The sequence below is a fragment of the Heptranchias perlo genome, chromosome 12 (assembly GCF_035084215.1).
Source record: "Heptranchias perlo isolate sHepPer1 chromosome 12, sHepPer1.hap1, whole genome shotgun sequence".
NCBI classification, from domain to species: domain Eukaryota; kingdom Metazoa; phylum Chordata; class Chondrichthyes; order Hexanchiformes; family Hexanchidae; genus Heptranchias; species Heptranchias perlo.
This window is the reverse complement of record NC_090336.1, coordinates 11,787,755-11,800,855: the sequence shown is the minus strand read 5'-3', so window position 1 is coordinate 11,800,855 and position 13,101 is coordinate 11,787,755. Positions and strand designations below refer to the sequence as shown.

The 13,101-nt window shown below is 38.1% G+C and overlaps 1 protein-coding gene across 4 annotated transcripts in view; it reads left to right on the top strand.

Annotated features, from left to right (window-relative positions):
• The window catches only part of prdm11 (PR domain containing 11), a 125,551-nt gene that overhangs the window by 57,733 nt on the left and 54,717 nt on the right, over positions 1-13,101 (top strand). For 3 of the 4 annotated variants that reach the window (XM_067993649.1, XM_067993650.1, XM_067993651.1), the window contains one exon: positions 4,481-5,290. The exons of the other annotated variant lie outside the window; for it this stretch is intronic. In XM_067993649.1, coding sequence (XP_067849750.1) covers positions 4,481-5,290 — 810 coding nt within the window. The remainder of the gene's footprint in view (positions 1-4,480; positions 5,291-13,101) is intronic. 4 annotated transcript variants of the gene reach the window in all.

The window sequence follows — 13,101 nt, the reverse complement described above, 5'->3', positions numbered from 1 at the left end:
ATTGGCCCATGAATTTTAACTCTATATTATACAGAATAACAAAAGCAGATGTGCATGACTAGCACTTAATATACCTCTGACTGATGGATTCAACAGTTTGAGCTTCATTGCTTTTGCTTATAAGGTCATCCAAACCTCTCAATGAGTACTTGTAAAACACTCTAGCCTAGTGTTATATGTGTCGATCATCGTGTATTCTGTTACCTCACAAATTTCACACATTTTATTATTTGCATAATGAATTCATTTTCTATGTCTTAAACAGTTGTATGAATAGAATACTCAGTGAGGAAACTGTGGAGTATTAAGTTTGATCTGTTGTGAGAAGGACCTTGATGACTTGCTCACTTATGACCAGGCTTTCTTCCTTTTGTGAAGTAAATTCAGTATTCCACATTAACCTAATGAGTATGCTCCATTCACAATGAAACACAAATAAGTAGTAGTTTTCTCTTTCTTTGTATTTTGATCTCCTCCCCCCCCCCCCCCACACACACACAAAAAACCAACTATTACAAATTTTGGGTCTGCTGTAGATATTCTGTAAGGCTTAGCATAACTGGTCACTCCCATAAGTGGACCTTGCATCCCTGAGAATGGAGAGAGTACCTTTACTGTTCAGTATCTTGTTAAATGATAGCATGTTCTGGGGCTTGTAACCAGAACCCCTTATCAGGACTACTGTGATCTTGTATGCACCACATACAAGTGTGATTTTTCCATTATCTTTCAGAAGGCAGACTAAGCATGAGGCCAATTGTAAATCAACAAACTGGTTTATTTTACATGACGTATATAAATGAACAGAATGCAGTTTTCAGTGCGATTTAATCAATTTCATTTTGATTCTTATAACATAGGAAACAATAACAGTATGTGACTTTACCCTTTGATATGGGCCTAACACTTCATAAGTCTTTGATCTCTGAACTGACTGGCTCTAACCTTAGGAAGTAACCTCTTTATGTTACTCTGGCTATTCCACACTCAAACCTGTTGCAGACTTTTTTAGATCGAACAGCAAAAGCTTGTTCTTTTACCTGTGCTCTCTGTTGAGGATTGGCTTACTAAGCAGCTGATCAAAACAATCACCTTGAATGAGAAATCTCACCCTTGGTGTGAGAGCCATAGCAACTATAATGTCTGTTTGGTTAAGCCTCCCCTCTTGCTGGACGTGATGAGTAGAAGCAGTTCTTGCATTACACATGTGAACGTCCCTGGAATTTGCTAATGACCCATCAAAACTGATAGGGAAAACAGATTAATGGTTAATTCATTTCTGCTCAAGAGACTCCATCAAAATTTCTGGCAACCTTTGTTTAGTGTCTCCAAGCTTTTTGCTATTGAGTAAGAAAGCTATGTTGGCACTCTGGAAATTATCGCTTTGTAACCTGAACTTGACATTATAATATGGTATAAATTAAATAAAAAATCTTTTTCAAATCAAATAGGTAAAAATTTCAAAATGTTGCAACAACTTTAATCTTTGTGCATTTTTTAATCCTTTTGTCAGAAGGAGGATAGATTTATATTTGGGCACCTAGTATTAGCAATAATCACTCCCTGGTCAAATTTGAAATTGTCCTGATGGCACATATAGCTCACTCTACTATGCTGCAACTCTGCACCTGTTACAAATTTGGGTCTGCTATAGATACCTTCTCGGGTTCAGTGGCATCAGTTGCTCCTGTAAGTAGATCCCATGCCTCTTACCTTCCAGGGTTGAATTACACTGCCCAATATCTACTCCTACAAATGCACCCCATTGACATACAAACTGGATATCATGACTTTTGCACATGTTCTCAGGTATGCTCCTCCGATCTTTCAGTGGGTCGACTGTTTACACTTTAGTGAGACGATGCCAGAACGAATCATTAAGCTGTTTTATTTCTCAGACAGCGAGTGAACGTACAGTTATGATCAGACTCGCTTAACGCAATCAGTTCAACGTGTCTTTGTATAATGATACAAAATAATTAATACATTGACTTCTCGCATTATTGTGTTGTCTTGCTGGACTTGGGATAACTTCTAACAATCCTACTGCATCCTAACCTTCTGAATCTAGGTGAAGGTCTGCCCTTGCAGCTTTCTGTTTAGAAACCTGACTGTCAGTGTATGTTTCTGTCCTTATTTTACCTCTGTGTTCACAACCAGAGTGGCGAACCTATGCAAGACAACTCCTGTTGTGTGCCTGGGACCAGGGACTTCCCAGCACAATGGGTGTGAGGTGTTTATCGATTACCAAAACAGGCTAAAAAAATTGCTTATTTGCAATCTTTGGGGAAACAACTTCAATAACTATCTCATTAGCATTCTAACCAACTTTCATCTCAGTCCTTTTTTAAAACTTGTGTGTCTTAAAAACCCACAATTTAATTGCAACTCTTTTCCAAATCCTTCCCGTGGAAAAATGGTGAAGAATCCCAAAACATTACAACACCTTAACCCGCAACCTCAGAATTACAACTTTTCCACTTTCTACACCAGCCAGCTTAACAGCAAGACTGCTAATTTGTCTAAGTTGTGGGCAACTTTGTGCTGTAGATTCTTGTTCACTAGGAATTTGGTTGAGTTTGCTCCAAAATAATTTTTTGTAGGACTCTTAACATTTATCAGAAAATAGAAACTTTCTTCCACAATTTGGGCTAGATTCAAACTCTGGTACAACAAATTGCATTTATACAGCACCTTTAACGTAGTAAAACGTCCCAAGGCGCTATTACCAGTTGTGAATGTACACTGTGCCACCGAGCCCCTAATTTGTGGCTTCTTAACTTTAAAGTGAAAGCAGCACAAGTTAAGTGTACCAATGTTCACATTATTTCTACTCTGTAGGTATATGGTGTAATGTTATAAACATGCACTTCATCTAAGTCTATTCCTATCGGTAACTAAATTTGTTTTGTTATTCAAGTAAATCTCTGAGCAAAGTGTACTTTTTAATTGTGATGGCTATCAGGCCTCTTATTAAACCTGACATTCAGAGGTTGCACATTCTGATTTTATGTACCTGAAATTTTAATAGACATCATTATATTTCTAATCATTTCTTATGAATTATTCCACTTGATGTCATGAGTTGAATAGGTAATACAGGGAACAAACCTTGAACTATTGAAACACTCCAGTGAGAGCAGAAATAGTAGCATAATTTTAATACTAAAATGAAAATAATAAGGGATCCTTTGCTTGTAATTTAAAAGGTGTAATGATGCTGGCAGGGAAATTAATTAAAAAAATATACTATAATCTTGTAGTTTCTATCCTGGTGTGTTTTTTTTCATGGATAGTAAGTGTAGCACTTCAGAACATGGTCTATTTCATTTATCTAAGTTTGGGAATGCCATTGCCCAAGCAAGGGTAAGCTCTTGGCAAGGGTATCCATTTAAAGACATAGCCATTCTATACCTTTTTTGCGACTTGCTAGTAAAATGCGTTGTAACACATTTTTGTGCATGTTACCAGAACTGGGAGAGAGGAAGAAAATTGCATGTCATTCTAATGAAGGTAATACAGAAAGCACATGCGTGGTCCTGTTGTTTTTAGTAGGAGAAAAGGCATCAGTGTTTGTCACTTTATGGTTACATATATATATATATATATATAACATAAGCTTCTAGCATAAGTTTTAAGCAATTTTATGTGTTAATTGCCACTTTATACTTTGAGAGAAAACATTAAAAAAGACATGGAACTCCTATTAGAGAATCTGTTTCTTAAGGACCAGTGTTTTGAGTAGCACTTGCAATAGTCAACAGGTGCTATTGAAAATGGGCTTTGCAAGGCAACCTTATCTATTATCGAAATGTTCCATTTACCTGTCATCATATACTGCAGCTAGCATCTGTTTTTATCTGTTGGATTATACAGATTGTAACTGTCACTCATAAACAAGTCCTAGTCTTGAGGGGGTGAAATTCTTTCAACAAAAAATGGAAGAATGTCTGCTTTTCCCTGTAACTAATGATCATCTAGCAAAATCGTATGTTTCAAAGCCAGTCATTCCTCCAATTTTGTTGTCATTAATTAGAGAAAAACATGTTTTTCTTTAAAAGAGGAATTTTGTCCCCAAGAAACCAAAGACTAACTCTTGCCTTTTCTGTGTTGAACTTGACTTAGTTATACACAATTTGAATGTAGTGATGTGACTGATGATTTATGTTAACCACAAGTACCTCAGTAAGGCTATTGGCAGAGTCCCACTGAACTGCTTCAGACTGAGATACCAGAAACTTGAAGTGTTATTTATAAAAACAAAATAAGCTAATTCCAGATCGTGTTGACTTAATTCATAGTAAACTATATGGTCTAGCTCATTACCCCATAGGAGTCCAATAGTCCTTTGTCTTGGTGACATTAAATAAATGTTACTGTGAGAATGACCATTTCTTCTGATAAGTCATTGCTGTGAGCTCAAAAAGATGACATTCAAACCCTGTATCTTGCCAGTAATTTACATCATGTACCATTTCAGCGGAAACAAAGAGCAAGAAGGCTAGCCTAGGAAGACATTCCACTGAAAAATCCACTGGAAATCCAGGGACCTCAGGAAAACCAGGGATTCTAAATAAGGAAGATGTTGAAAGACTTGAAAGGTCCAATCCTAACAAGGGTGGAAAACGAGGCAACAAAGATGGAGACTGCAGCCCAAGCCCTAAAAAAAAGAAGCTGGAACAGTTGTTTAAAGGTAGCCATGACTTGCCTGTTGATACCCCAAGAGAAAAACTTGGTTGCCCAGTTTCTGGTCGGGGTCCATATGAGCATGTATGTTCTATGAAGCAAACTAGCAATCTTCATATAACTACCTCATCTCCTGTACCTCAAAAGCCTCAGTTTGTAGGCCGCAGTGGACAGGAACATGAAATCAATAAATTGACCACAGCACAAGCCAAGTATCCATCAGTGGACAGTCATTTTCCTGCTCGACAAAGGCTCAAGCATCAAGAGGGAGATACATTCAACAGGCCAGGAACTTCCTCACAGCAAAGTGCTCTATCTCTATCCAGCAGCAGAAATGAGGTAGATTCCAGGTCCCAACAAAGGGTTAATGAAAAGCATTTAAATTCTGGTTTTCTCAAAACAACGGACTCTGGATTCCTTCAAAACACTGAAGAAAGCGGCGGTGCTTTGCCACCAGAGAATTCAGGTGGACGGCATGGGGCTGTGGCTGAGGAAGATCTTCCAATAAGCCAGCCCTCGTCGTACTGTCCAAACTGTGTAATACTTCAAGAGAAAATTCGACAGCTTCAGGAGGAACTAGATCGGTTGAAGTCTAACTTGCCAGGTAAGTCAACACATATGAAGTACCCCAGCAGATTAGTAGTTCATGTGCTTGCTTTTACACCTTACTGGTAATAAGTTTGATTTTTAAAGCTGTGGCCGGCACTCTAACCAGTCTTATCAGCTATCTTTAGTTTTCACAGTTCTTAGCTGTGAGGTGGGAAAGCTCACCCATAGGAAATTATGCTCCTTCTATTTGTGGACAAATGCCTCTTGCTGGTTGATCCAAGAAATAGCCTTGGTGTTGCATATCCATAGTTCTTGCAAAGAGGGAGGAGGACCATTTAGATATGTTGTTGTCACGTGAAAGAGATTGGAAGGGAGAATGAGGGAAGACAGTAGGGGATTCAAATGTAAATTAGAAACAAAGAGACAGTATCCTGTTTGTTGGCCTGCATAGGCTGCATTTTAAATCAATGCTTCCTTCACAGATCATTTTGAGGATAAAGATTTGATTTTAGGTTTGTATATGGTGGCTGACATTCTTCAGGCCAGGCTAGAAGACACCTTTAAAAAAAATTCTGTGAGCAGAGCTCAGCCTTTTTGTCTATTTTTACATATGATATTGTTTCTGTACTCAGTGGAAGGTAAAGAAAAACACAAACACTGTAGATGACTTTGGCATGAGTGTGCATTAACAGTTGTATTCCCTGCACAACTCCAAGTTTCACTAATTTAACAAAAAGCAAGCATTTGTGCTAGTCAATCAACATCTAGATCCTTCTTGCCACTAGAGTTTGGACCAACACTGCTTTTAGGTTTTTTTTTGAAAATACGTCTTGATTTTGTATTCTTTCAAGTTAATTTTTCAGTTGTCAGAAATAGTAGCTGGAAGAAATGAATCAAATAACCCTTTCACTGTTAATGTGAGAGCAAGGGTTAGGAGTGAGTGAGGGAAGATGAGTGGCAACAACAGCCTGGCAAAGACTCTGAGGTGGTAGGGAAATAAGAGAAAGAAGTAAGATTGGAGATGGTGGAAGAAACACACATTGGTTACTCTCAAAATTGCCAAATAGTTTTCCTCTTCCCAAGCAAGTTAGTAAGTAGTCTAATTCTTGTCCATCTTACCTTTTATCCCTTAATATCACTTGTAATTAAGGCTATTGAATGAGGGGAATGGAACAAAATTTTAACTTTCCAAATTCAAAACTTTGTTATTTAGGATTGGTGAAACTAGAACTAGGGGGCATAATCTTTAGAATAAGGGGCTGCTCCTTCAAAACTGAGATGAGGGGAAACTTCTTCACTCAGAGGGTGGTAGGTCTGTGGAATTTGCTGCTCCAGGAAGCTGTGGAAGCTACATGCTACATCATTGAATAAATTCAAAACAGAAATAGACAGTTTCCTAGAAGTAAAGGGAATTAGGGGTTACGGGGAGCAGGCAGGAAATTGGACATGAATTTAGATTTGAGGTTAGGATCAGATCAGCCATGATCTTATTAAATGGCGGAGCAGGCTCGAGGAGCCGATTGGTCTACTCCTGCTCCTATTTCTTATGTTCTTATGTTCTACTGTGTGTTTAGAGGAAGGGCAATCTTTTTTGTTCTTTTTATTCCTTATGTGTTGGACTTGGGGCCTCTTCGCAACCCTATAGTTACATTTCTCTTTAAGGTCCAGCCACATTTCAGTCTATCCTTGTGCTCCTAAGCTAGACAATTCCTTCCCTGCTTACTCCCAGCTTATTTGAATGACTCCCTCGTTCTCTATCCAGATACATTCACTAGGATTGAGTTATGAATAAGGCAGCACAGATACATTCTGCTGGATCCTAAAGAACAGATATGCAGGTTTGCTGATATGACTGTTTTTGTTTGTGAGTTGATAACCATTCTAAACAATACTAACTTAAGAAACCCAGAGCCAGGCATGCAGATGGTCAGGCCTAAAACCTCTTAAACTGTTAAATTTAGAACATTCACTTTGCAGCTTTCAAAATAAGCACATGTCACAGTTCATACAGTGTGACTTCCTCAATTATTTTTGTACATTTCTATTGCAGAGTGTTGCAAAACAGGTTTGTTGTTTGTTTCATTTTTTTTTAAAAAAGGGTTACTTTTATTTGTTGTGTACTGTATTCAATCCCTCATGAAAACTATTGCTGGTGTCATGAAAAGGAGTATGTTTTGGTTTTATTTATCGTAGTTTCTCACTTTATTGAAGTTGGTTTTGCAATTTTTGAGTTAATTGGGAAACTTAAATTAGTATTTTAATCAGACTATCCAAACCACGAATAACCAATATGTGTTAATGTGGCAGTGAGTGAGAAACAAAATCTAGCTGTGCAATATAAACATATATTTTAAATTGATCCTAAGTGAAGTGAATCAGATATGTGGCTTGTATCTGATAGCCATCAGTGTAGTATGGACCATGGTAGATGTGACGGTCACTTATGAGTTTTCTGTTCCAAGTGTGTTCTATCTAGAGTCTTTTCAACTGGAAAACAATTTTGATGACTTTGCTACTTGTTTACCGTCTGAAAACAGATGAATTTCACATGGGCAAAACATTTTTTTTGTGTTTTAAGGAGCAATATACCAGTTCTTTGAGAATGAAGAGGGGTTAAAAACAGTAATTTTTCATGTTTACTGTTTAATGACATAATCTGACATCAGATAGCCTTTCTTTTAGATTAAAATCATTCAGTTGGACAAGTGGAATTTTGCTTCTGACTGGATGGTTTATTTTTCAGTCACTTAAATAAATATTTTTAGAACTGTGGATTTGTAGTTTCAGGGTGGAAGGCTGCTTTTTGTCAGCAGATGGGGCTGGTAAACTTCGTGAATATTTCAAGTTAACGGTTTGTTTGGGGGTGATGATTAATGGCCCTTGCTTGACCTACAGAGGGTGACACTTATTTCATTATGCTGGTTAATAGTCTGAGATGTTAACTGCTGGCAGGACTTTAGACTTCACTTATTTGTATGGATGTGTCTCAGCTACTTATAAGGTCCATTTTTAAATGACTCTACTTTTATGACTGAGTTCTTCTCCTTTCTGTTACTATTCTCCTCTACGTTCATGAATCTCTAGCCAGGAGAACTAAGAAGGCAGCATGATTCTGAAGCTCATATTGCTTGTGGGATGAGTTATTATGAGGCACATATCCTGTTCAGATCATTGAGCTTTTCTCTGTAGGAATATCTAGTCAGATTTTTCTGATTGGAAATTATATGCTACCTTGTGGGTTTTCTATCTTGCAGGGATGTATATGAGGTACTGAATCAATCTTTTTTTTTGGAAAGCAGTTCAACTTTAATTTTGACTAACAAGTTCAACCTGTTTTAGTATCACAACATAAACTATTATATGCTAATATTATAACTTCTATTACAGTTTAGTATGTGTCACATCATCAATTAACCTGTCTAGTTGTCTTATCTGAACACTACACTTTATGCGCTTTTTTTAAAGCTAGAGGAAGAAGTAGCTCACATTCACCAGGTGACCTGTTCCCAGCCTTCTGCCGCTATTAAAGTGGCTACTACAAGGTGCGCAAGAGTGATGTGGATTAACTTGCTGTCCACGTAAAGCTGTATTTCTTACTATCTTGCGGTTTGTGGGAGTAACCCATCTAGAGGAGAGGGAGAGAAAGGGAGACGGGTGGGATAAGTCAATGGGAGAGGAGGAGAGGAAGGGAGAAAGTAGGCGAATTGGAAGGGAGAAAGGAGAGGTAGAGGAAGGAAGTGCTGAAGAAGAGGAATTCAGATGAGTAGGGGGTAGGCATGTAACAGGCAGTCATTGAGGAGGAGAAATACAGCCAGTTTGGGGGGATGCTGTGGATGGAAAATGCAGTCGGGGTTACTGTAAAAAGGGAAATGAAGTGGAGTAGAGTAGCCTGTGAGGGACAATTGCAGCCAGTGAGACATTGTGCGGGGCGAAAGATAGGCAGCAAATGGATGGGAAATGGTCAGTGGGGGAAGAAGGTTGGTCAAAATCTTGATGCGGGGGCAGGAGAGTGAAATCTTGCTTAATGAGGGGAGAGGTGGCCAATAAATCTGCTTAGTGTGATGGGGGAACTATTTTTCGCCTTCTGTATTCTTTCATTGGATCTCTGTTTTTTGCTCAGCTGAGGGGGGATACTTGTCCAAAATGTTTCGCATTGCGGGGGTGGGGGGGGGTTGAGATTTGCTACTTATATGAACAGTTCATGACTTACCCATACGCCAATTTTTTTTAACCTGACAAGCTAATGGCTTACACTGCTACGTCGTTGACACATGACTTTATGTTTGGGCCCTTTATAATCAGTTTGTCTTAATGTTATGTTATCAGTGCCACCTACTGCTGCAATTCCTTCAGTATCCTGAGACCCCTTGCAGTTTTTAATATATAATAAAGATGATTTTTTTTTAAATACCCAATGAAGAGATTTTATGCAGTTATTTATTGGTGCTTCTTGGCCCACTCTTAATACGGAAGTGCTTACTCATATGTAATGCATTGTGTTCATTTATTTTTCTTTTTTAACTTTTAATATTTTCTGATCTCCAATTTTGCTTTTCTTTTACATCATTTCTGATGAGTGGGTACATGTGCTCCCAAGCAATTGCCAATGCCTCCTATAGTCATTCAACAGGAAACACTATTTACTGCCCAGCTATGACTCTCTGATTCCTCCTTCTCCACTTCCTTTCCAGAAGTTGCTCCAGCCTCCAATCCATGTCACTGAGCATTACTGTTGTGCCAGTGCTGCTCTGTGCCTATGGTCTTTTTTGTATATTCACCCAACTGAGCTTAAATAGAATAATTCAGTGGGTGGCATAATAGGCTAGTACACAATCCTTTCTGTCTTGGGAACTATGTTCAAAGCCAGCCCAGAATGTTTGAATGAAAATCTTTTCTCTGGTTGTAAATGAACTCGCCAAGCCCTGATTTAGTTTCTAATAGGAAAGAATCCATTGCACAAAACTATCCACAGTTGAACACTATTTAACACTAACTTGGTAGGATCATTCAGAGAGAACATAGCAATGACTGAAGTTCAAAATAGAAATGTGACACTTGTACAGAAAAGAATGCTGATCTGAAATGGGGTGAAGGAGCATTATTGGACAGAGTATAGAGAGATTTGTTCTGCTTTTGACCAGTGCTGTACTTAATACGAAAGTGCTTAAGGGTGAGACTGGTTACAGAAAGTGGAAAGAATGTTCCATTTCTGAGCAGGGATATTGTCACCGTGATCAACACAAAAATGCACCCACAAATCCCTAAACGAAGGTAGGGAAACAGCAAAGACAACTACAGAAGAGCAGTAATAAAATCAGAAAGTGCTGGAAGTACACAGCAGGTCCATCAGCATCAGAATAAAGAAAAAGCAGGTTAAGGTTTTGGGTGTAGACCCTACATCAGAACTGGAAACTGAAAGATAAGTGAGCCCCTTAATAGAACTGAATAAAACAGAAGTGGGGATTGGGGGGTGGGGGGGTGTGGGAGAGGTGAAGGAGGAGGAGAGGTAATGGGTTGGACAGTTTTTTTTTGAAAGACTGGAAAAAGGTGAAAATTGATGGGTGATGTATGGAAACATCAATGTGACTGAAAGTCTGCTGCAGCCTCTTGTCAGTTGAAACTGAGGTTAATACCTAATTCTGAAGAAGTAAGTTAATTACAAGGTTCATAGCTCAAAACAGAGGATTGGACTGCAGTGTTCATAGATTTTACTTACAGCCTGTCTGGTGTCGATCATTCAATTGGGCAGTGGGAAAGGAAGGGAGGCATTGAAGTTACCTGGCAAAGAGGAGGTAACTTAGAATAAGTGTGTGTCTGTTGAATGTAACCACTCTCCTACCTGCATGCAATACTGTTCCACAGTGGATTCTTCAGGTTGCCTTATAATTCAATATGTGTGTTGTGGGTGGGGAAAGAAAAAGAGCGTGTGGTATGTTCTACAATTCATAAACTATAGAAATAATATACTGAATTCACTTTTTGACAAATTTTCTAAGCTAGAAGGAAAGAAAATTAATAAATAATTAAGCAACTTCTTTCAGAGGAATGCAGTAGTTAAAATCCAACTGTGATGGCAGGGCTTGATTATATAAGCACTGGTACAAATGTCAATGTTCTTTAAGAAGTTCTTTTGGAAAAGGGAGTATGTTAGTGATGTAACAACCTGATATAAACTGAAGGTTGATGTGTGTTGAGAAAGATCCCTGATATATTGTGTGCATTGAATAGGGGGATGACATTACTTCTGTATTGTTTGTGACCAAGGCTTTTCTCTGGTTCAGGCCATTATTGAATCTTCAACCCATCTCTTGAACCTGTTCTGTATCTGTTTGCTCCATATCTTTGTTTCCTCTGAGGCTCTTTATTTATTTTTCCCTGTTGCTAAGTTCATTGCACTGGTGCTGCTATGCAGTACTGTGCTTATGAGCTGACAAGATACATGATGTCCTAATTACCTATTTGTTTAAATTACTGCTTTGTCTACTATCACATACTTAGTCATTGATGCAAAATACCCCACATAAATGTTTTATAACTCTTCTTCCTCCCCGCCAAGAATAAAATGTATAGACTCTGTAGTACATGCATTTCTGATAGTTTTCTTTGTAATACAGAAATGTAGAATGCAACTAGGATGTCTAAACTAAAAGGGAAGAACATTTGCTTTTTAATCCATAAATATATGAACAGACAGCCCTCCAGAACAATACAAGTGGCCATCAACAATTTTTGTGACTTTACCAGAGCTAATTTGAATAATTCTACATTAAATCTCCAAAATGAATAAAGCAGCATGCTGTAAGGAAAGAAGACCTTTCTGCTCTCATTTCCCCCATGCTATTTTATGATGGGACTAATAAAGGTCTCATTGATTCATCTCTTCCCAATGATTATAAGCTGATAAATCTTTTGATAAGAGAACAGTATATTTTTTCTTGTTTCTGTGGGTGATAAATCAGTAAAGTATGAACTTGAGTGATACAGGCACATTTTTGAAGGAGTTATTTTTGCTTTGATGGCGGTGAACCAGAAGGCAAGGAATGGGTGCTGGTTATCTGGCATATTCAAAGAGCCCTGTTCTAATGTGATCTTTTGAATTTATTAATGCATTTGCGCAATGCTGCTGTTGAGTTTTGCTCACACCAAAAAAAAGAAAAAAAAAATCTGCAAATGCTGTCATACACCAGAGGAACGGAGACTCTGACAGCTGTATTTCAGTCTCTGAGATCCTGCCGAAAGAGATGGAGTGATGATGACAACTGATAAAGGTAAGAAATATATATTTTTGTTTGATTTTTCTTAGTTATTGAAGTATCGTGTTGATTTTGAGACAAAAAAGACCCTGAAAAATAATAAATCATCACATAATAATTCCAATCAAAGATTTCTAATTGACAAGTTATCTGTGGAAACCATAACAAATGGTTACATAGAAGCTATAGCGGCAGACTGATGGCACGTGCATTTTATTATGTCTGTGGGATAGACTTCAAAGCCTTACAAAATGAAACCACATCTGGGTTGTGAAGGATGTATATCACGAGTGGGATAATAATCCATACCCTGCAATTCCTCATTGGCTTTTGACATAGATATCATCTTGCTGATTTTTGTACAGAACAGTAGTAAATGCCATGTATACAGATTCTACACACCTCTTTTATTTTTTCTTCAGTAAAAAAGGGGCTTTCATGATGTTGTGAATTGAACTAAACGCCCCAAAACATAGAGATGTATAGGACCAGGAAAGACCATTGCTGTCAAAAAGTTCAAAACACACCACACTATATTCATCTCTTGTACCCCATGCCACTTCTTTTGCCATAAAACTACCCAGTTCCCAGTTGAATTTGCCAGCACTACCTG